At 53.4% G+C, this 24,379-nt stretch overlaps 1 protein-coding gene across 5 annotated transcripts in view; it reads right to left on the bottom strand.

Moving 5' to 3' along the window:
- The window catches only part of LOC104333456 (VAC14 component of PIKFYVE complex), a 156,169-nt gene that overhangs the window by 107,255 nt on the left and 24,535 nt on the right, over window positions 1–24,379 (bottom strand). For all 5 annotated transcript variants that reach the window (XM_075434120.1, XM_075434122.1, XM_075434121.1 and 2 more), the window contains exons 10-23: window positions 20,465–20,564; window positions 18,848–18,966; window positions 16,715–16,938; window positions 15,901–15,968; window positions 13,697–13,932; window positions 12,772–12,872; window positions 12,022–12,157; window positions 11,425–11,589; window positions 9,386–9,538; window positions 7,894–8,132; window positions 5,331–5,586; window positions 4,062–4,205; window positions 3,412–3,555; window positions 2,271–2,575 (exon numbers count right to left, since the gene is read on the bottom strand). In XM_075434120.1, coding sequence (XP_075290235.1) covers window positions 2,271–2,575; window positions 3,412–3,555; window positions 4,062–4,205; window positions 5,331–5,586; window positions 7,894–8,132; window positions 9,386–9,538; window positions 11,425–11,589; window positions 12,022–12,157; window positions 12,772–12,872; window positions 13,697–13,932; window positions 15,901–15,968; window positions 16,715–16,938; window positions 18,848–18,966; window positions 20,465–20,564 — 2,390 coding nt within the window. The remainder of the gene's footprint in view (window positions 1–2,270; window positions 2,576–3,411; window positions 3,556–4,061; window positions 4,206–5,330; window positions 5,587–7,893; window positions 8,133–9,385; window positions 9,539–11,424; window positions 11,590–12,021; window positions 12,158–12,771; window positions 12,873–13,696; window positions 13,933–15,900; window positions 15,969–16,714; window positions 16,939–18,847; window positions 18,967–20,464; window positions 20,565–24,379) is intronic.

Here is a 24,379-nt window from a genome sequence, read left to right as displayed (position 1 = left end):
CATCCCCGCACACGCCAGGCAACACGGAAAGACGCATCCAACAGTTCCAGGCGGAGGCTTGCAATTAAACGGCCCATTGATCCCTGACGAGCGCCAAGGCAGCAGCGATTAGCGCTCTGGGGAAGGAAGTTTCCCTCATTTGTCATCAATATACTGCAAATGTCGAGGAGAAGATTCAGCTCCCCGCTGCGCCGCAGGTATTCCCCGGTCGCAAAGCAACGGCTCCAGCAGCAGAAACAACATTTTTCTCCCCTGGCCAAAAGAAATGTGTGTGCCTGACTGGTGCTGGGAGTCTCTGCTGATGGGCTCCAGCAAGGTTAGATGTATGGATGGTGACACTCTATCGAGCTCACCTTCATCAGACCTGATGTTCGGTTCCCTCCATGTCAGAATGAGTTAGTTTGATCTGATCATTTAGAATACCAACAGTGCTTAATGTGGACCAGAAATAATATCTGACAGGCTGCCCTTCTGCCGGGCTCTTAATGAGCAATTTGAGGTGTTAATAGCTTGGAGACTGTCTTCATTTCCAGCCCTGCCACCAAGGATCACATGACCTCTGCCGAGGGACCCAGAGAGAGTACATTACTGCTTAATTAACATGCAGAGCAGAAAAGGGAGCTGTCCTAATGTCCACAAGCGCTAACGAGCCAGCAAAGGGGCTACGCCAAACCCTTGGGAGCAGAGGCTGCTATCGAGCCAGGTGCTCGGCACCCTCCACTGCAACGGGCTCAGCAGAGCTGGGTGGCTCGGCACCCACCAGAGGAACCAGCACCTGCAGGCTCAGGTCCAAGCAAAACCAGGTCAGGTGGAGACGGGGTAATTAAAAGCTGAAAACTGATTCAGTGGTCAACATTTCCAAAATCCTAAATCGGTTCTCAAAAAAGAAGAGTAAAGAGAAACAGGCAACCAGCCAACAAGTGGCCCCAGAGGAAATTAATTCCACACAGGCTTCACTGCCATGCGCTTGTTTCTCCGTTAGTATAAAATAGATGCATTGTTCTATCATCAAATTCAGATTTTCCCTTTAGCTTGTCATTAAACCCTCATCTAATTTACCAGGAGTGGACAGGGGCCTCCAAGCAGAGCTTACAGCCCTGCTCCCCTTTCCCTGCCCACCTTCCTCCACCTGCTTTTGCAGACTTTCCTCTGCACTTTAGGGTCTGTTCCCGAAGGCGCCGTGCAGCGAGAAGGGCCACGCTAAAGACTTCTTGTTACCTGCTAAGACCCAGCTGCGAGAGGGCTTCTCCTCCAAGCTCTCCCCATAGCCATAGCTAATTTCCAGTTCCCAACAGGTCATCTCCTCTGAGCCAGATCCCAACTCCCTAAACAAAACTCTTTAGTGATGATCTCTATTATTGGTAATAGCCGCACTTCGATGCACAGTGGTTAACTTTGCTTGGTTTCCTACGGCATTATGGAAAAACCATTTGCTACTGTAATTAACACTGCCCAGACTGCACTTCTGTGCTATGCAGAGAGGCCACAGCGGGAGGAACTGCTAGCAATGTGTTCACAGACGTGCTCCAGCACGACTGCGAGACTGCTCTTGGGCTCGGACACCACAGACCAACCAGCGCAGGACGGCCCTGCCACCCGGGGATGCTCAGACCAGTGCTCCCACCAACACCTACAGCCGTACCCAAAGCCGCAGCAGAACCTGCTGTTTCGCTGTCAAACACCAAGCAGCTGGTTCGCAAACGCGATGTCCTGTGGTGAAGCCTCACTTCACCAAGGCGGTGCTTGCCTCAGGCCACGAAGGTCTGGGGAAGCAGCCAGCCACACCAGCTTCCCTTGCCAGGGGAACCAGGACAGGGGCCACAGCAAAGCAGCAGCAAGAGACTGGGACAGCAGCTCTTTGCTCTGGTGGCAGTGCCTGTGTGGGTTCTCAGGACGAAATGACAACAAACAGGGTTGGCAGGGAAGGAAAAGAGGTCATCTTATCTATCTGCTTCTCCCAGTACCTACGCACGGGTTTGTAGCTCCAGAAATACAGCAGGACTCCAGGTTATGGGCTATGCAAAATGCGTTCCTAGTATCTTATAGCCCCAGCTTGGCTGGAGAACTTTGTTTCCTCCCCAGCATCAAACCACTGCAGATCACCTATTCCCTGAGCATCCAGCCCGACCACGGCTGGCAGGCGTTATTTCCGCAAGGGAAAGCTGAAAGCAATTTGTCAGACCGCAGGCAAACAGCCTTGGTCTTTCTAAAGCACAAACAGGACACGAGGAAGGAGAAGAGCTCCAAGGAGAGGACAACGGTGCACATACCGAATCTGGCTGCCTGTCAGGAAAAACCACTGGTACTGGACTGGAAGCGGGCTGCAGTTGGTCATCTTGACGTAGCGCATATCTTCAGTGTCATTCAAGATGCAGCCAAAGTCCAGGGCCATGGTCTCGAAACGGAGATTCGGGAAGTAGACTTCTCCCCGAATGGTGACCTGCTCCTCACGGGGATGCTCGAGAAACCGTATCTTCAGAGCCTTCTCTGCTACCCGGCCACTCAAATCCTCTTCATAAGCAGGGTTAAATCTGATGGAGAGATGAAGTTCCGCCCCCACCTCCAGCTTCACGGGCTGCAAGCAGATGAAGAGTATTAATCACCAGTGTGATGAAGTCCCAAGGTTCGACAGTATGAAACGTGTAAATGTTCAAAGTGCGACCCCAGCGTAGGCCTCTTGGTTCATCCTTCATTTTCTTTACAGCATGTGAGCACCACAACACTCTCGTCTGAGACAATCTCAGGCTCGTGTCTCTGTGCTCCACATCAATACAGAGGGAAATAAACATTGTTCTACTAAGTTCTGGACCCACAAAAGCTTTTTACTAAATACTCCACCAAAACAGCACTCTGGCATGCTGGGACCTTTTGCCCTGACTCTAGAGGAACTCCTTGACCCTCACAGCACAAGCGACACAGCATTGCAGCCTCACCTTCCAGGAGGTCGTCACCGGCACGCAGCTGGCAGCCGTGCCTACAACACCACCAGTTTAGCAATGTCCATGTCCAACACCTTCCACCATGAACGGGGCAGGTGCCAGGCACAGGCTGGAGGAGCGTCCTCCGCTTTCCTGAGAGCGGGGCTTGAAGAGGACAAGCTGCTCTTGAGGTTGTCCGAGGACGGCTGCTGGAGAGCTGCGATGGCTTCCAACAGACACCTTTGCTACCTGGCTTGCCCAGACCTAGCTGCCTGCTGCCCTCTCCTCACGCCCTCCAGCCAGGATGCACTTCCCCAATTCAGATGATATTGCCTTTCCTTCAGCAGCTCATTCCGAATCTGATTTAGTTCAGGCCAGTCTACTGCTAACTCGAAAGAATAAACTTCTCTGCTGGAGGATCTCCCAACACAAGTGTACCACCACACTCCTCCTCCTTCAAACCCCACCAGGAGGAAGGTCCCCAGCTGCTCACCTGAACATCTGCAGAGAGGGGCTGCTGGGCTGCATCACAGATTACGAAGGGTTGCTCCAAAGCCAGGACAACGCTGACTGGCAGCGAGCAGATGTTTTTTAAAGAGAGAGGCTTGTATTGAAGAGTCAGGACATCACTGGGTTGCTACAGAAACAGGAGACAAGGATTTTAAAAAGCCACCTGAAGTAGCCATGGACCTCCTTCCCCTTCTGATGCATTTTCAGTTATTCAACCCCAAAAGTGCATACACCTCTATTTACCATTTTTATCAGTTTCTACCCTTCTAGAAGCTTTTTCTCTAAATACATCAGATGCTTTTCACATTTACAAACTACAGCACACTCCGTGGGCTTCCAATCCTCAGCCACACTATTAAATCATAGAATCATTAAGACTGGAAAAGACCTCTAAGATCATCAAGCCCAACCGTCACCCCAACCCCACCACGCCTGCTAAACCATGTCCCAAAGTGCCACAGCCACACGTTTTTTGAACCCCTCCAGGGATGGGGACTCCCCCACTGCCCCGGGCAGCCTGTTCCAAGGCTTCACAACTCCTTCAGTAAAGAAATTTTTCCTCATCTCCAATCTAAACCTCCCCTGATGCAGCTTGAGGCCATTTCCATGCCAGGATGCACTCCAGAGACTTACCTTCTCCACCCGGAAGGTGATTTCTCTGGAGGACATTTGCAGCAGGGGATCGATGAACTCGCAGGTGACATCCACTTGCATTATCTGTGTCTTCCTCGCCTCGCTCCCCACCATGGCGTGGCACAGCAGCCGCTCCGTCACCACCTGCGTGCAAGAATCTCTCGGCACCCAGCACGTGCTAGCAGGGCGTCCAGAAAACACGCTGCGTTTGCCAGCCGCCCGACCGCGGACGCAAAGGATTTTGATAACCTGGGCCAAAGCTGTGCCGTGGGATCTTGGCCATCAACCACCAGCAGCTATTACTGCCATCAAGCTGTGGTCACTGGTCTCCCCAACAGCCCCCTTTCCTGATCGCGCTGCACCCTGCTTATCGTGCACTCAAATGTCCGTACCGCTACACCCCGTCACCCACAAAAAGGCACTCGTGAGTCATCTGCTGTCTACAGTTATAAGAATTACTGCCCCAAACAATTCATGTTTCGATGTGCCCCATTGCTAAGCATAATGTTTACAGAAAGCTGTAGGAACTGATTAAAAAAACCCAACTATACCAGGGGAAACGGGTGATCAATGCCAGCACAACTGTCCTTGGAAGCTTAGTGGAAAGGATCCCTGGGCAAAAGCCTGCCCTCAGGTAAAGAGGGGGTCACTCATCCTAGGAGGTACTGTGCCCTCCGAGAGCCCGTTTTCAAAGAAACACCTGACACCCACCCTGCAGATATTTATGGGCATTTCTAAGGTCCCCTCTCAGCCTTCTCTTCTCCAGGCTGAACAAGCCCAGCTCCCTCAGCCTTTCCTCGTAGGAGAGATGCTCCAGTCCCCTCCTCACCCTTGTAGCCCTCCGCTGGACTCTCTCCAGTAGCTCCTCACCTTTCTTGTACTGGGGAGCCCAGAACTGCATGCAGCACTGCAGATGGGGCCTCACTGGGGCAGAGTAGAGGGGAACTTATGTTCTCTGCCCTTCCTTTCTGCCTGAGCACATGACACCTCGTAAACTGCTCTTTGCCCCTGAAGTAGCAATATTTCCTTCAGCCCCTATTTTGGTAGCAGCAAGTTGGGTTTATGGTAGCTATGGCAACATGAAAAAGCCTCAGCAACTGATGGTGGACAGCAAGGAGAGCAACTGGTGCTGCCATGGTAACTTGTGGCGTTCAAACAGTGTCTTGAAAGCACCGGCTCATTTTGTCAGGCAAATGTCAAGGGGCTGCGGAAGAAGTCCCGCTGGAGGTGATCAGACGGGAAAGGCTCAGCCCTCGTGGGGGACCTCACCTGGGGAGTGCTGGAGGAGCCTTCCAGCACCATCTCCATCATCTTGCCCGGCATCAGCTCCATCCTCGGCGGCCGAAGCTGAAACACGGGGCAGGCGGGTTTGGGGCTCTGGCAGGAATCTTTGCCCTTGCTGTTACTGATGGCAGGGAGACGATCACGCTGGCGAAACGGGGCAAAACCTTCCGTTGTCCAATAGAGCAGATGGGTGCGTCGTCCTTTGTTCGTTATCCTGAAGCGGTAACAGCAGGGATCCAGGCTAGAAGAGAAGCAGAGATGGAAAGTGTCATGGGAGCTGTTACTTCCCAGTGGTCACCCAGCTTCAACACCCAGAAGGCGGCGTCCGACTGCACGCTCAGCAACAAAGCCACCTCCAAAAGGGCTGACTTAGCTCAAAGCTTCAGCAGAAGCCAGACCTTGGTTGCCACTAAGGTTATCACCATCCAGCAGCTGGTCTGTTTTACACACAGCAAAGAGAAGCTTCATGAGGAACATCATCTCCGTCGCCGTGGACAGAGCATCGCCAGCCTTTGCTGCTCAAAGCTCGGAGAGTTTTCCCAAGGCGCTTCCTGCAGGCCTCGCTGCATCGGATGTCCAGCTGGCCTGGCCTGGCTGCCAGGGGATGGAGGAACAGGTTCCCTGCCATTTCACCCCTCCTTGGGAGCTGCTGCCTCAGCTGGCTCCCTCTGAAGATGCCATGCGGGAGCTGCGGGGCACACAGACTCAGCTGGCCATCTGGGCACCACCTGCCTCGCCGGTTCGGCCCCTGCCCTGGCACCCACATTACTGCCCTTGGCACCCAGCCCTCGGGGAGCTGCCAGCTCTCATCGCCCCAACGCATCGCCCTTTGCCTGAACAGGGCCGCTGGGTTCTGTGCCAGCGAGGCAGACGCACTGCCAGAACGTGGGCTCAACAGAAGCTTCCCCGATACGAACACGGCAGCAAGACCAGGTCTAGTCACTGATGGAAGGGAGCGATAGAGATGAATAACCACAGCCAGACAGAAAACCAAATGAATATTCAAGGGAAATTGACTCCTTCATGTAAAGAAACACTCACTGCAGGCTACTCTGGAGCAATTATTTTACCCTCTATAAATCCGAGCATGGCCAGGAAATGAATTGTTCCTGGAACAGTTCTTGTCTTTCTGAAGAGCACAGAAGATGTGGCTCACAAAACACAGGTCTGCCATAAGCAGCTAAACACAAACACAGAAGTGGCAGCGTAGAACAAACCAGTCTTTGAAACCGACTGCTAAAAAATGATGTGCACAGAGTTCAGTCTGAAATGGTTGATGTTGTGGACAGCAACAGAGAAAAGCGTGGAGGAGCTTTGGGCAGAGGCAGAATTTGTGTCCCTGAGAAAGCCCAACTCCTCTGAGACGTTACCCGGGCCCCCGCCGGCCCGCACGCCAAGGCGGGCCGAGGACCGTGACACCAACCATGCTGACGTTGGCCCCTGCGTTGGGCAGCCAGTTTGTGGCTGCACAGAGCACAGGACATGCTGGACAAGCATCAACCTCACTCCAGCGTCCCTGCCTAGGTGGATGGCTTGGGGGTGCAGATTTAAACCCCCAAACCTATCCTAAAGGCGTAAGGTAGGATTCATCTGCTCTTTCTACCCCAAAATTTAGGTATCAGAGCGTTGTGGACCCTCTTTGCAGCCAGCAAAAGGAACAGGTACCTCGAGCAGACTATTCTTGTCCCAAGAGGTCTCCAACACAAGGCAAACAGCCCTTTAAAGGCTTCTTGTTCTCCCGGTTGTAAGGATGTGGCTGGTTTCAGACACACACCTCAGGATCAGTGAATCCCCTCCTTCGAGCTAAGCTCTTCCCATTAACACCCTCTGTTTCTCCCGCCCAACCTCAGCGGGCTTCTCCTCCTCTCCCTTTCAGAGCTGGTCCCGCAGCCACCCTCACTCGCCCGTGCCTCGAGAAGCTGTTGCGGCCTTGAGAGAGGAGACGGCGACAAAAGCAGGCAGGAGAAACGAGGAAAGAGCGACCACATCTCATCAAGAGCAGCTCGGCAGGGGAGCTGGGGAAGACGAGCCAACTGAGGGATGGATGACACAGGGCAAAGACCAATTCTGCTGCTCCTCCCAGGCAGAGGGGAAATCAAACAGCACCATTCCTTTAGTCGAGTTGCTGCTAACAAGTTACCGCCGAGGTTTTCCACTGCTGGGAGATGATGCTCCATAGTGAATGGAAAAGGAAGCAGCATTATTGCAAAGGGAAATCGGTTTATACTTGTAATGTCGCATTGTCCAGCCGGGGGCTTCTGGGACCTGCTGTTTTCCTCCAAATCTTGATTTGATAAAGGGAGGAAATCAAGGCATTATAGCAAAAGACATTTCAGTGACAATGTAGCAACTGATTTCCCTTTTGGTGGCTTTTGAGGGTATCTAACGACTTTCAGACGGCCATAAAATGTTTTTTAAAGCAATCCCTGTGGCTTCAGTGAAACAGAGCCAGGACCCTGAGCACTGAAGCAGAACTAGCCTGAAGGACTGCGGCAAAACTCCTCCCGCGGGTTCAGCGAGGAGAAGGGGCAGCTGAGAAATACCCTACCTGAAGCGGGTTCCCAGGTTGAGCTCCGGAGCAAAGGGTCTGTCAGTAACAATCGTGGTGCCGATGCCAACAGCCCGGACGGGGACCACGTAGGAATGGCTGTTCTCGATGAACACGGTCACCTCGTCCTTGAATTTCTCGGTGTCATCCAAGTTGGCTATGACAGTCACAGACACCTCGCTCTCGGGGGGGATCACGCCTCTGCTGGGTTCAATCCTCCAGCGCGAGCGTTTGCCAGCCTGTAAGAGAAGCCAAACACAAACTTCAGATGGGAGCCAGGGGACCTGGTCTCCTGTGGGGTGCAGGAAAAGGCAGGACGAAAGACGTGACGGTAAAAAGCATAAAGGCTTAGTTCCCCGAAATCTAAGCTAGGGCATCTGGAAGCAGCAACTATGCCAGAGCTCATACAACCCGTATTTTACCCTCCTTGAACAAACTCACTTCATTAACCCAGTTTCGCCCAACCCAAGGGCTGCTCTTCCTCAGCAGAAGGCCATTAGCGTAGCCAGCAGGTCGAGAGAGGTGATTCCGCCCCTCTACTCTGCTCTGGTGAGACCTCACCTGGAGTACTGCGTTCAGCTCTGGAGCCCTCAGCACAAGAAGGACATGCAACTGTTGGAGCGGGTCCAAAGGAGGGCTACAAAAATGATCCGAGGGCTGGAGCACCTCTACTATGAGGACAGGCCGAAAGAGCTGGGCTTGTTCAGCCTGGAGAAGAGAAGGCTGCGGGGAGACCTGATTGCAGCCTTTCAGTACTTAAAGAGAGCCTATAGGAAAGATGGGGTCAATCTTTTTAGTAGAGACATCAGTGACAGGACGAGGGGTAATGGTTTTAAACTAAAACAGGGTAGGTTTAGGCTGGATATAAGGAAGAAATTCTTTACAATGAGGGTTGTGAAACACTGGAACAGGTTGCCCAGAGAGGCAGTGGAGGCCCCATGCCTGGAAACATTCAAGACCAGGTTGGACAGGGCTCTGAGCAACCTGATCTAGTTAGTGGTGTCCCTGCTCGCTGTCGGGGGTTTGGACTAGATGACCTCTAGGGGACCCTTCCAACCCAAAACTTTCTATGATTCTATGATTCCCCCTCCAGTCTCTCCTTTGGAGCGCGCCAAGGGAAGCTACTCTATCTCCCCAGGCTTCCCGACAACGGCAGCCGGGTTTGCATGAAGGCTCAAGGCCAGAGGAAGCCAGGCAGTTTGGCCCCCAGGAGGTGTGAAACTCGGAGCTAAATACCTTCCACAAAATGAAGGGAGAACTTGTCAAACTGATCCAGACTCACTTCTGCTCAAACATCTATGCACATTCCCTGTTTTACTGAGGGTCCCCCACTTAAAACTGCCCCCAGGGCCAGGCTCCTTTTGCTGCGCCGTGATGGAATATTCTGCTTTCTCTCTCAGACAGAAAAATGGAAATGCTGCGTATACAAATCAAGCCACATGCCGCTAAGGACCAGTCATTTTTGTTGGAAAACAGCCCCACAGACACTTACCATCTCTGCCCGGAAGGAAGCAGGGGTAACAGTCTGATTGGAGAGGTGGAGAGTTTGGGAAGCATCTTGTAGAACTTGGATGCTGCCGAAATTTATCTTACTCGGATGGACGTAGACAACTGGTCCTTCTCCAATGCTCACTAAGTGGATTTTCTGCTCCAGGAAGCAGGCAGGAAAGATCAAAAAAGAAAAAACAAGGACAGTTTAAAAAGATTAGACAGCTCTAAGGGTAATCCTAGACTGGGGGATAATTAGAGCTGTTCCAAGTTTTCAGTGTTGTAAGACCGAAACGGAAGGCCTGGAGCAAGCGTGGGATCTCGAGCGATCCCATCCGCCAGCCACAAGCTCCCGTTTTCAGGGGATAAAGAAACCCAGCCTCCCACCCTTGCCTTTTCACCCCTCCTCCCCACCGTGAGCTCTCCTTCCTCCCCCCGCGCCTGCTCCCGCTCCTGTTCCTGCTCCGTCTTGCCCCAGACCACCCGCCCCGACTTCTGCTGCTGCACAGCCACGCCTGCAGAGGAACTCCCTGCGCATCCCCGGAGCTGCGCCTGAGAAACGCAGCACCAGTCGGCGGCAAAGCCGGCTCTTCAGAGCCGACATCACGTACGTTAGTTGCCTCTGATTTGGGCTTATGTCTATCCCTGGTACTTTACGAATAACAGGCGTTAATTATCAGTTACACCACCCCAGCGGTATTTTTTTCTTTTGACAGTCTTGAGACCCAAAAGTCCCGTCCTTGCAGAACTGCACGGACTATTGGAGGGGGAACGCGGACCCCTTTGCTCAACCACCTTCTCGCATCACTGCGAACAACGAGAATTTATCCAGCCTGGCTGGATTTCACCACTTCTAAACACCCCAACCCTTCAGCAGGATCTGAACGCACACAACTCCCAACGCTGACAGGCTGCTGGACGATTCACTGCGGGGCAAGGAGTATGACTGAACCACAAAAGAAAGCAGCCCCCACGATGTCAAACCTTTCCTGATGCCCGGCTGAAGGAAGCGGCATTGACAGCTGTCACAATCACCGGTCCAACCCAGGCACAAGGAGTGGCAGCCACAAATGCTCGTCTCTTGACAGGATGCCGTGCAAGAGTGAGCCAAAAATCACGTACCAAGGCTGCTAGCTCAGAAATAAGGAGCTGAAGCACCGTTTCCATTCCTTCTATTGAAAGTTTAAACCCCTTTCGACCACTTTCAAAATGCCGGCCTTCCTTTCCATAACAGAAAGCTTCAGGTTCCCAGCAACCCTCGGGCATCCTCTGCCATGCTCAGAGAGAGGATCACACACTTCACAACAGCTGCTTCAAAAGTCATTATCGTTTTAAACTCAAGTTTACCTAACTAAATTTGTTCTAGATTTCAGCTAGCTGAAGCCAGGACACTACGTACAATGTGCTCCTGCCCACATTCTGCTGTCAGTGCTGCTGTTGTGCATGCCTGAACGCAAACAACCCCTTTTAGGAGGTTTTAGCCCAGGAAAGCTTTGCCTCATCCATTTCCAAGCTTGGCAGAAATAAAGTCCCTGTGCTCCAGATGCAAGCAGCGCAGAGACTCGCGTCTCTCTGGCTGGGGCTTTTGGCAAAGAGATGCGATGGGCATTTCGCAGACGCCATGGGTCTGGCTTTCAGCACGGTTTCTCACACAGCGCTTGCTTTAGCGGCATTGAGGGATGTCCCTGTGTGCTCCAGAACAAAAGTCCCAACCAAGCAGCAGCTGCTGCTCAGCAAATAACACAGCAGAGTACCAGACCCAGGGATGGTGCTGCGCTGCAGACTGGGCGCGTTATCCCATCTCACACATCCCTAATTAAGCACTGTGTCAGACTCTTCCATTATCACCTGCCTAAGCAGATACCACCCTTCCTCTTCCAGATGTCAGCTGTTGCTCATGCCATCAATCCCTCCCCTCCTTGTCCACATGGCTCAGCTATTACAAGCTCCTTTTCCCAGGAAGGATCCCTGGAGTTCGCAACCCTGTCTGTCCACAGCCCACCAAGCAGAGTCGCACAAAGGCCCACTCCCCTGAGGACTCACCAGTGGGGACCCTTCGCTCCCCAGCACCACGACATGAACGATGGTGTCCTGCTCTCCCGTCACCTGGGCTTCCAGTGTCACCGGGACCTGCACCGAGCTGCGAGGCTCGATGATCCCACACGGCTCGGGGCTGGAGTACCGCACGGCAGCACCCTCCGTCTGCTCCTGCGAGGGACAGAATCAAATCCAGCTTCAGAGTCACCTCTGAGGAAACTTTTAAACTCCTTGACATCTACCACAACAGCAATTTATACATTTTTTAAAATCCCTAGGAGAAAGCAGAAAGGCACAAAACAAGGTGCAAGACTTGTATGGGCTTAGCATCCTCACAGGGTCCAAAAGCCGCTGCATCCACAGACACCCACTCCTGTGCTGGCAGCCTCCTTCCAGCAGCTTTCCACGACCCCATGAATTCTGCTGCGTGAAAGCACCCCAAAGACCACAGGATAAACTGCTCCCTAAACTTCATATTCAGGCAGGTTCCTCTTCTCAGCAAACCTCCAGGTGAGAAGAGGAACCTGCCTGAATACAAACCAGCACAGCCTTATCCAAAACCCTCGATAACATCTGACGGCAGGAGAGGATGCGATGCCAAACCTGCGGAAGAAGCCCGTAGCAGCCTGGAAGATCGCTGTCGTTCACAAGGGTCAGCATCTGCCGACACGGGAACTTCAGAAAGCACCGCCCAAACGTCACAACAGGGTTGAGGACTCGCAGCGGAGGAACTAGGCATCTAGGCGGAGAGATGACCGACAGGGAATTAGAGATACCACACATTGGTCACTGTCCCACAGACATTTAACACCCCCACAGCAGTAAATCGCCTTTAGCTTCTTTTTATTCCTTTGTTCACTGAACCAGACACCAGCTCTCAGCAGGCTGCTTGCTGTGTCCCAAACCAATTTTCCATTTTGGCTGCAACACAGCACAAATCACAGAATCACAGAATGGTCTGGGTTGGAAGTGACCTTAAAGGTCACCTGGTTCCAGCCCCCCTGCCATGAGCAGGGACATCTTCCCCTAGACCAAGTCCACCACTTGCAGGAAAAGAAGGAGAGATGGCCCTTTGGAAATCTCTTACACCTCAAGCACCAAAAAACAGGCCAATAATGCATATAATTACTGTTCCCTTTACAAAAAGGCTCAGGGCCATGCCTGTCCCTTGAGCACAGGTGCTTCTCAACATGGGCTGCTCTCAAAGCACTGCTCTTCTCATCTCTGGCTGGGCAGAACCAGCTCATTAACGCTTCTCATTTGGAGCCAGAGCCAGCCAAGCGTGTTGCAAGGCAGCGCGCTGGTGCTGGATGCACGAGGAGAGAGGGCGAGCTGCATGGAAAGCGCTGATACCTGGCTGTGAGGAGCAGGGCCAACACCTCCTTGCCAACACCCTCCATGTCCACCACCAGCGCCAGCTCATAACTCTTCACCGTGTTGGAACACAGGGTGACCTGGGGGAAGAGAAGAGCATCAAACACCTCAGCGCTCCCAAAACCCATCGTCCACGCGTGCTGTCCTCCGGTTCTCCTTCCACAGCAAGGAAAGAGAGCATTTTGCTCCAGTTCTTCCGCTGGGCCGTGTAAAGAGCGCAGTCTCTGGGAGTAACAAAAGTCTTCTGACAATATCTGCTTCGTTAAATACGCCTGGCGGTTAGCGGGGCCTACGTAAGCTAAATGAAGGCTCAGACTAACGCTGTACTCACTACTCTATTAAAATCAAGGGGGTAATTTTTATTCTTGACTACAATAGCATAAACCCAGAGGGAATCCGTCGACTTCTACAGAATAAGTTCAGCTTTACAACAGGAAGCTGAGGCAAAACGTGGCTGAGCAGCTGCTGCGCAGCTCATGGCTGCCAGAGCTTCTTCAGCCCCACTGGAGATCCCCGCAGTGAACACAGCTCCTCCTGCTCAACAGGAGAGGAGAAATAAGACCGTGAAGAAAAGCAAACTGCTTTATACAATGACATCTCTCTTTTTAACAGCCACCTTCTGTCCTTATCCTTCCTCTGACCACTTCAAATCAAAGAAACCACTCTAAGCAGCTCTCAAAAACACATGAATGGCTTCTGGACAAGACCTTCAGCTCATGATTTTGGAAACAAAACAGTGCTCCTTCAGAAAAGCCCCAGAGTAACCCAGCCGACAAGAGCCTAACACCAGTGCACGTATCTTACTGGCGTTACGCCCAAAGCTAGCGATGCTAAAGCCCTCCCGTACCTCGGCGAAGCTTCAGCTCCACCTGCTGCAGTCCCTAGGGCCGGACTCTTCCCCTACCTGGATATCCAGGCTTCCCAGGGAACGGATGGTCCCTTTGCAGGGCGTGACGGTGAACTCGGTTGGCATGACGTGACCTTGAAGTCCCTTTCTCCAGGACGGGCGAGTGTTGTCCGACACCTGATCGAAACTGGTAACGCTGGGCTCGCCCTGGCCATCCCCAGGAATGCGCAGGTTGACAGTCATGGGCACCAGGGAGGTGTTCATGAGGCGACAGGACAAGGTGCGAGGAAAGCCTAGGACAACGACACAAACGTGGATTTACGCACCGATCATCCCGTGATTCCCGGTGTGATATCCCGTTCTGATAAACCGTGCTTGGAGTTTAGCTCTTTTCAATCTGAATTACCGCTAATTGAGAAGCTAAGCAAGGAATTCATCGTCAATTCAGTTCCCTTTTCTGCTGATCACAGAGATTGCTTCCTTGGCAATGCCCACTCTCAGCCATGCTGAACACCACAAGTTTCTCTCTCTCTGACTGAGGAGCCCTCTCCCCTGCCCCAAAACCAGCAACAATTCTTTCTGACTTAAGAGCACGCACCCCGACAGACCATTTGTTCTGAAAATTCAACCCATAAAATTCCCCGTTCACCCCGTGAACACTCTCACTGTTTTCAATATATGAAAGCAGCGTATTGTCAGCAAGGAGCAGCTACAGTAGCAGCAAGGCTGGATGAAACTAGGAATTCCAGCACGATGCAGAGCACTGCGATGCAGTTCCTCTAGGCAGGATCCTTACGGCATCTCCTGTTTCGGTGCCACCAGACTGAGCACGTGACAATTTGCAGCCCGCTTCACCGCAGGCAAGCCTGATGCTTGCTGAGAACTTCGCAGGAGCCGTGCCTCGCCTCACCCAACACAAACAGGGCCATCACACCCGTGCTGCACGCTGGCTTTGAGTACTGCCCGCAAAGGCTTGCAGCGCTGGAGCTTTAACACTCGCTTTCAGTGACGCCCCAGCCACACAACCGGGTGGGGATGTTCTCCAGAGACAGGACACCAGCCCACAGCCTGCGCTGGAGCGGACATCTGGCTCGGCTGGCCAGCTCTGCGGGAAGGACACATCTCCCGTGGGCTGCCTACTGACTGGTATCCGCACACAGACGGGGAGGAAAACCAGCTGTGGGCACAGCAGAGAGCTCATCCGTGCCCATCGACAGCGAGCACTGCCCACCTCCAGCAACGGCCCCGGCAGGGAGGCAGCAGGGGCACAGAAACGCACAAACACCGACTTCCCGATCCCAGAGAAGACTGCAGTCTCCAGACACAGGCAGCAGTCAGCAGCACGGCTCCCAGCAGCAAAAACACAACAGCTGCCTTCAGCTGAAAGGGCCTGATTGATGAAATCGGCTTCAGCGCGATGAATCTCCCATCACATAACCCTACTTCTGCCCAGCGCGTCCCGCGTTGTTTTATTTATTCACAAGGAAATGAAGCAGCGGCAGAGCGGTGACAGAGGGAGGGGAGGAAGCGGCTCAGGGAAGGCAAGGAGTTCTCTTGCAAAGTCCACCAACAGCAGGAGAACACAGAGGCATCCTGGGCGTAGAATGATGATGGCCCTTCAATCAATCCACCACTGATTTCACATTTAAACTTTAGATTATCCCTGTAAAAAGCCTTTGGTGAGACAGATGGAGAGCCAGATTCTGCATCTCGAGGGAGACGCTCTGGATGCTCACCACCGGCTCTGGCAGCAGGGCTGGGCTTTCGCCGGGGAAGGAGCAGGAGCCCACATCTCTGAGGACATCAGTGCCCGATGCAGAGCTACTGCTCGGACATATTGCCTGGTACATGATAGCGAGGTGCCCTCACAGCGCTAATTAACACCTCACGCTAAAGGTCAAGCGGTTAAATGGTGTCCTTGCCTATCAAGAGGAACATTTCCCCAGAGAAGCTACAGGCTAGTAGGTGGCTTAAACCCCTTTCTCCTGCAGTCCCACCCCCGGGCCCTGCTGGGACAAGGACCTTCAGTCATTCTGCTGCCAAGGTTTGGGAGGTTGGGGCTGAAGAGAACGACGGACACCACAAAATACTGACTTTCTATTCCTTTGGTCCTATTTGATCTTCTGATGGCCCAATAGTGGCTAAGCAGCCAGCAGCCCTGGTTTGAACACCTCAAAGGCTGCTACAGAGGAACGCAATTGCTCCGTGTTGGGCAAGACACAGACCTCTCGCCTCGCGGTCCAAGCCCGGGGCACACTCACCAAAGGAGACGTCGCCAAAGTGGAGGGCAGGCACATTGAAGTGGCAGGTGGGTCCGATGACACAGCCCCTGTGAGGACAGAGACAGGCAGAGGAGGCATTGGCTTGGGTAAAGAGAAGCGCAAAGCGTTCAGCTTTTCCTCACCGCTCCGGTGGACAAAAGCTGGTCTCAGAACCATGGCGGGTTTCAAACCAACCCATCACCCTCGTGCTCAGCACGGTGTCCATGCAGATAGCCAAAGCAAAGCGGTCTGCAGCTGGTAGGTGCTGATGTGTCTGAGGGCACCATGGCGGGCACTGGGCCAAGGGTCTGCCCCCCACGTTGCTGCCGACCCGATGAAGGACCCTGAACAAGTGCTGGCTCTGTGCCTCAGTTTCCCCATCTGTAACGTGATGATGTGGAGGCCTCCACACAAAAGCAGACCCATTGTACTCCCTTTCCCAGCTGCAGGTTCCCTGCTTTGGTATTTCTGAGCTGGAATTGATGTTTCCCTGGAGTACATGAACATGTCTCTCAGAGGATCTTGATCCACGCGATCGTTATGCGTGCAGGATTTTGTTGCATTAACCCAGGGGAGCCCCAAACTGGTCATACCCCCTCGCACACAATTCTTCAAACTTCTTCATTTGCTGCTGCAATCGCAGGGTTCAAACTGGAGTCAAGGTTCAAAAGCCCTGGCTCTCAGTCTCCTCTCTGATCCTAGCATCCTCACGCTAAGACCTCAGACAACACCTTTTTTCTCCACTCCACCACCAGACGAGGCTGGTGGGAGATGAACACAGATGTGTCCACCCAGCTCCTATAACCCTCCTCACCTGATGGTCAAGGTCGCCGGCTCAGGGGATCCATCCACACTGAACCGGAATTCTTCCGTGAACGGCCCCAGGATGGTGGAGCTGAAGGAGATCCGGATGACGTGGAGCCCGTCTGGCACAACGCTGCCCTCCTGGGGGAGGAACGCGAAGCAGGAGCCCAGAGCTGTCGCTGGAGGGACCAAGCTGAAGCGAGCATCGATGGCTCCTTTGTTAAACAGGATCGCCTGCAGCAGCAAGAAAGCAAAATGGAAACGCGTCAGGAATCTCCCTTGCTTGCAGAAGACTCATTTGTTTTCTAATTAAACTATGAACATCTGCAAAAGGCAGAAGATGCTGTGTGCTGCTGCTTGGCAGAAGCCAAAGAAAATACAACAGGGCAAGTTCTGCCTTTGGGTTTTGTCACGCAAAGCAGCGATAACTTCGCGTAAACAGAGTCACTCTGGGTTTACTCCACTGACACAGAGCAGTCCCCTTGGACTTGCAGTGCAGAGGACCTGCTCAGCATCACCGGGTGGATTCACACCCATCCCCAAGAGCAAAGCTGGGAGGCTGCAGCATTACCAGTGAATCCTCAACTACCGCTTCTGCTCCGCGGGAGCCCGATCCTGCCGAGGGCAGAACACCGTCAGCTTCCATTGCAGCCAACAAGTTCATTGCGCGCAGTAGAAGACACCTCAGGCCAGCACTACAACCAGCTTCAGAAGCACTCCCCAGCTCTGCTATGGTATATACTGCAGGTTTATTCTATTTTTCTCTTTAATCTGATAGTTTCTTCGTCTTTGCTCACCCAGAAATGTCAGGAAAGGGTGAGTATGGTGCACAGGGGCTCTACCTATTCTAAAGAATTTATCTTTCATAAATATTCACAGCCACCACCTAAGATTTTACCGTTATTACTCTAAAACGTAAACTTTGAACCAAGCTGTACTTTGCCGAACACTCGAGCCATCGACTGCCTTGAACAGGCGACGCAGTCCCGCAGCATCTGTGGACGCTCAGCTCTTACGTCGGCCGAGCAATGCCCGCGCCTGCCCGTGAGCCCCAGCACGCTGTCAGCCGCCCGCAGACCTACTCCAGGCAAAGCTCTGAAGTTTCTCGTTGCTGCAGGGTGAAATCCTGCCATTTCCACGGAATTACCTATCTGCTTTGGGCTGCTTTGCCTTTATTTTTGGCCCTGCAAAACCTGTCAGGAAACCTGAGACGGCAGCAGAGAGGCGTCCCTTCTTCTTTAGTTTTGTAGCCGCTGCTGAGAATACTCACGTATTCAAACTGCACGACAGTAACTTGAAAACTCCTCTCCCCTCTCCTCTGTTCTGCACTTTGGTTACAAACTGCACTTCGGGATCCTACGCTGCGCTGAGGTTTACCTCCCGTCTAGCTGCTTAGGACAGCACTACCACCATCATCTGCTTATCTGCATTTTCTGAAGTAATCAAAATCATCAATTGATATAGATGGAATCGATAAAGTATCAGCATTCAAAATGCAAAATTTCAGTAAGAAAACACCTTCACGTGTCCTTCCCTGCCACAGCCGAGCTTTTGAAAGTGTCTGGCACGACGTATCGCCTCATTGTCTACCTCTTCCAGCTGCTCTATCTTATTTTTTTTGCAGAAAACTCGACACCATTGTGGAGAGGCAAATACGCAGAGAATTCCTTCGCTTCATTTCCAGAAATGCTTTGCTCTTATAGAGCCGGGGATGCACCAGCTCTGAAGCGTGGCGAGAGACTGGTCGGCAAGCGGAAGCGCTCCCAGCTTCTTTGCTAGGGACTGCTCCGGGCCGGGGGGCTGGATGGCCAACCCCTACCATGCTGGGATTCTGGGATTCTGTCAAGCAGGGCTTTTTGTTACTATTTTTTGTAATTATTTTTTATGTAACCTCCCAGCTCCTCTCAAAAGGAGGTTGCCAAAAGGCAGGGTTTAGGGCTTCAGCAGCAACATCAGCAGCTTTCAGACCCCAAAAGTATCCAGATTCTGTCGCACACCCTCCCCCAGATTTCACTGTTACCTCAAATATTCCCTGCTCCCAGCTGCCCGCGTTGCCAGACGTCCCCAGACGTCCCGCAGGTCCCCGGGGCTGCCTGCTGCCCCCGGAGCCATCGGGATCCCCCCCCCAGCCCCTGCTGCTCACCTCGTAGCTGTGGGCCAATCCCACAAACACCGTCCCGATGTCCAGCTGCTCAAAGCCGAAGCGGAGCCGAGGCCCGATGCCTTCCGCTTTGATGCGCAGGGGCAGCCTGGTCTCACGGCCTGGGGGGAGATTTCCATTGCAGTACGGTCATTCCCACTGTTATCCTGGATTTTCCAGGCCGCCTCAGTGCTAATCCCCGACTCCAGGCTGGCAGGGACCAGCTCGAGATGCTCCAGGAGAAGATACAGATCTTCCCTCAGGAGATACATCCTTCGGCCAGCTTCTAATTTTTAACCAACCCCCCGGGCTGCTTTCTATTTTAGCAATCAGTTTGCACCCTGAAAAAGTGATGCCGAGTTTACAACGCCATCTCTGAATTTCTTCCCATGCGCTGCGATGAGCTTTGAAACCCGTTCAGTGAAGGCACAAAGCTCACGAAACAGAACTGGAGATGAAAATACGCCGTCCATACAGACAGGAAGACAGTTTGTTAACACAAGCCCTGGGTAATTACTGTAGGTGGCATTTGCTGAGTAAACCCTGCGCAATTACTGTATAAATACAAAGCTGGTTCACGCCATCTGCATCCGTCAGCTTGGAGCAGTAAGGAAAGCAAGAAAGCAGCTGGGCTGGTGATTGCAGCACCCTCCAGAATGGGAGCCCGGCTGCTGGAGGACCACAAGCCTCACACCTTTTCCTCTTAGATGGAGCGAAACCATCCTGTTCCCTGGATGGAAGCCTGACAGCCATCTCCTGCTCTGGAAAAACACCTCCAGCAGCACCAGGCAGAGACGCAGACCAAGGACAAGGTAACCCAAACCACACAGCTTGCTGCAAGCATCCCCTGCCCCGTGCCAGCACAGCAAAGCCATCGCCTCGGTAAGGGCAAAGATGGTGTAACTCGGGTGGGTCAAGGAGAGCTGCTCCCAGAAAGAGACCTGACAGCGCTTCCGTAGGACAGGACGAGCAGAAAGCCTGTCTAGCAGCCTGCTCGGCCTCCGGTTCCCAGGGTGGGTGTTCGCCCTGCTGAGTGCAGCAAGCCCTGTACAATGCTACCCAGAGGCACCACGGACTCGGAGCCACAAGGTGACAACTCCCACCGTGCAGGGAGAGCTGCGGGTGCTGGCCAAGATGGTCCTTGCGCAGAGCCCAGCCACCCAAGCTCTGGCAGCGTCTGGGCAGCAAGAGGTGGTCCAGGGTCCGCGAGCACATCTGGAGCTGAGCTCCTGCTGCCTCAGGACTCTGATGATGCACCCACGTAATAAAGACTCATCTTGGAGGTCAATGGTCTACAGGGGCTCAGCGCTCGTTCACTAAAGCTCTTCTGCTGTGTAGCTCTTTGGCCTTTAAAGACACCTCACAGCAGAGAGAGCGCTGGGAAACCCACGGCTTGAAAAATGATCCTGTCACTGCTTTGATTGTTCTGGGATCAGCAATCCAGAGCCCCACACGCCGAGCCCTGGCCTGGAGACCCCCTGGACACCGCAGGGACAGTGGGCATGTGCCAGCACTGCCCTGCTGACCACCGACCCTCCCGAGGAATGACCCAAGAACCCAGCGGGCTGAGTCGCTTTGTGCCTCGCCTGCGCTGCGGGGAGCAGGAGAAAGGAGCTGTACCTGAGATGTCGCAGTAGACCGTTTGTTCATAGACTCTGGCCTCTTGGGGTGTGAAGATCACATTAATTTCAACTGAAGAATTGGGCCAGACATCTCCCTCCTAAAACAGACACAGACAGCAAACCATTTATCTTCAAACACAAAGATTTCTTCTTTTCAACCACAGTCGTGTAGCCTTTCTTAGAGCATCAGTGAAAAGCAAGGAGCAAGCAACACTTAGCAACAACATTTAGAAGAGTTTGGAAGCAGCTGCAAAGAAGCTTTCCAAGTCCCTTACCTTCACCGGCACCTGGCAGAGGCATTTTGTTAAATGAGGGCTATAATGAAGCAACCCAACTGGCTCGCACTCCAGCGAACCAAGGGGCATTTCTTCAGAGGTACCAACCAGCCTAAGGGGGGGTAGCTCTCTCCTGCAGACCCTCCCTCACATCCCCGTATCACTGTGGCTACGGGAATGCTTTTACTCGGGATCAAAAGAGATTCAGGAAATCAAAGGGATTTTTCCATCCTTAGTTACGACGGTGCTGCCTCTCCTACCCTTCACCTATCAATGTACGCAGGGATATAACGTGCTCGGTGAGCTGGGTCACCCAGCGCCCGGCAGAATGAGCCCTCCACCCCAGGGATCAGTGCACAACAGGCTCCTTCCCGCCGATGGCTGCTCCTGCCCCGCGCCGTCAGCAGCCAGCCAGCACGCAGGCTCTTCCGCTGACGGATGATCCCCAAACGGCACGGAGAGTCGGATGCATCCGTTTCCCTGAACACAGGCTCAGACAAGGAAAGATGGGATTTGCTTACAGCTCCACACCCCTCTCAGCCAACAAGCTCTTTTCCTCGTCACGCTCTTGCTCAGGGATTTCAGTCTGGGCCACGCTACCGGTGTGTTTGCAACTGTCTGTTCTTCTGCAGGGTCTTCTCTATCTCCATGAAACCCCTGTCCCCAGCAGTCCCTGCACATCTGAAAGGCACCAGGCAGCGGGATGCTGGCAGAGCCAGCAGCGATCCCCTGCCTCCCACCGGGAGCCAGGGCTTGTGCCCAGCAGGACATCTCACATCAGCTCCTGGGGACAAAACCGTGCCTGCCTTCATCTTTGCAGAATACATCTGGAAACCAGCTCGCACATGAAGGCAAGGCCCTGTCAGAGCGCTGGCCACCCCAGCTGGGACTCACTGTCCAAGGCTCCCTCTCCTTCGGGACAAGCAGGCATAGAAGGCAAGAGAGCAATCTCTGGGCTTTGCAGGCTGCTCAGGCTGCCTGCTGGTCTCCACCTGGGATAGGAGACATTCCTCGTGACACACAAAGCCCCAGTTGTCCTGGCCTCCTCCCATTCCTGCATCAGCATTGCTGTCAGAAGGGGAACCGGAGCTGGGTCGGTACCAGCAGGGCATTTATCTGATTCTAGAACTCCATCCTGGCCCAAGGTAACCCAAACTGAACATCAAAATGGTGAACTTCCACCGCACCAAGAAAAAAATACAGCTGCAGCAAGAACCCGGGAGAACTCCACAAGCGTACATCTCCCAGCAGCGAGGGAGAGGAAACGAGTCCCTGCAGGCGTCACTCAGAGCGGCCGAGTTCTGGGGGGATGACTGGCTCAACTCCGCCGAGACCACAGCGACTGCCGCAGTGCTGCTGGGATCTCTCTGTACACCGCACATTCACCAGGGCGGGAGGGAGCCTTGAGCTCTGGGCTGATGCCATTGCTGCTTTTATCACCTAAAGAGATGAGCGTGCAGCACACCAACCCCCTGGCCATGAGGACGCCTTGCTGTGCCCCGGGAAGCCGGTCAGTGATGCAAGAGCCTGACACGGGACAGATCTCCACACACCCGAGGTGCTGCTGGCTCCCAAGGCACAGGCAGATGAGGCTCCTCCAAGGCACCGGAGGAAACCAGCCTACGGACCAGCAATAAAACTCCTCCTTTCCTATGCATCAGCACAGCTCTCAAACAATCCTCACGCAGCATCCTTACCGGAGCCTTGCATTCCCATCCTCGCTCCCACAGAAACCCGCGCCGGCAGTTAATGGACTCCAGTCTCTTGAGCTCCTGATATGAAAGTACACCCCGTAAGGCCACTGCTACGTGCGTACGAGCCTCGGGACATTGCAGGGGCCAGCCGTCTGCCTGGGCTAGCACGTTCTCTACAGGGTGGGAGTTCAGTCAGAGCATAGAAAACTACCATGGATGCTCACCAGGACAGAAATAAACTTCTGCAGTGCTGCGAACGTGATCTTGCAACGCTTCTGGCCTAACGTCAGCCTCAGACAGGTTGCATAAAACACAGATGGTGGATGCATGACGACACAGCACAAACTCCAGCAGCTGTACGCTGGCTTTGCTACAGCATCGAGCCAGCGTCAGACCAGAGGGGATGGCACACCCCGACACACAGCTACAGAAGTGACCTCTACGCAAGAGCCCAAACTTAAATACATGCAGATCCTATTGCTCCTCCCTCAGCCCCTAGATAACAAGAATCTGCTTGATCTCCACCAGCCTGAATAAGGAAAAGCCGGTCTTGAAAAGCTGGGCACCACCAGCTATTGGCCAAACCGCCTGCTTTGTTTTGCAAAGGTGATCCGCAGAAAGGAAATCACTGCTCAAAGCAAATAGAACAACAAATGCAGAGCTGGCAACAGAAGTACCCAGGCGACAGCTAAGTGCACCCTGCTAGTTCAGGGTGCTCAGGAGAAAGGCAGTGCCAAAGCTCACATCTGCCTCTTTCCATAAACACCTGAACCCCCAGCGAGCTGTGGGACCGACCACAGCTCGCACTGGAGATGGTGCCTTCTGCCAAAACCTGAAGTGCTCTGCGGTAACCTCTCATTTGGATGGGGACCAGCTCGGTTCCCCAGCTGAGGTGAAGGTCTGCAGCAACAAACAACGCTGTTCCCTCCTGGCCCAGCCTCGGGATCAACAAGGGCAGCAGTTTCATAACCTCAACACCTTGAGGACCACCTCCACCAGCTCGGAGTTAACACCCGACACTGAGGCGTCGCTACCAGGCAACGACAGGACAGGGATGACTTGTCAAGGTCAGTGCAACGGGAGCAAATCTCCGTTCTCCCTTTCCTCTGCTTTCCATTTCCAAGGCGTCAACTCCCACGTGTCTGCAATGGGGACTTTCAGCTAAGCTGTGGTGGGGAGGATGCAGCAAAAAGCAAGGACTTTGTCCTTCGGTAGCCACCCGGGCTTCTATCACAGCTGCTTCTGCTGACGTATCGTGTGGATTTGCAAAACTGAATTAAACCACATTTGAGATGCGCTCGGAAAGTCAGAGCTGCAGAACAGCTTGTTTCCCACAGGCTTGGACGGCTGCTCAAAGGTTCATGGTCACGCGGTAATTCCAAAATCACTGCCTCCTCATCTTTGTTGTTATTTTCATCAACCAGCTAACCCTGCGCAGACTGAAGCGACCTGCTGCAGCTTCCACACACAGCATCACCTGGAAATACCGTCAGCCAACGGTCCGCTGCCACAGCAACGCTTCTGCACAAAGCCTGCAAAGCCGCCCTGCCCAGCAAGCGGTCCCAAGGCTGCTACCCCCCCACCAGCTTCCTAACCTCCAGCAGCAATGACCTCCTCTAGTCACTCCTTACAAGGGTTCTACGGGGCACTCCCAGACGTCACGGGTGACAGACGGCGAGGGAGCAGCCACATCTGCCCAGGAGGTCGGTGAGGCAGCATGGTCCCAGCTTTGGGGGGGCCCTTCCAGCAGGAAGTCAGTGGCAGTGGATTTTTAGATTCTACATTTGATAAAAGGAGTAAATCCTTACTATCCTTTGATATAAAGCCACCTATATGTCAAGGGGAGATGACAGACATGAGCAAAACCGAACATGACACTGATTACTCCATCAATAATGGAACTGGTGATTGGTGGGTAATGCTGGACCCGGACAGCAAGGGAGA

This window comes from Opisthocomus hoazin, chromosome 12 (genome assembly GCF_030867145.1).
Source record: "Opisthocomus hoazin isolate bOpiHoa1 chromosome 12, bOpiHoa1.hap1, whole genome shotgun sequence".
Taxonomy (NCBI): domain Eukaryota; kingdom Metazoa; phylum Chordata; class Aves; order Opisthocomiformes; family Opisthocomidae; genus Opisthocomus; species Opisthocomus hoazin.
The sequence above is the reverse complement of the archived record's forward strand: the minus strand, read 5'-3'. Positions and strand labels throughout refer to the sequence as shown.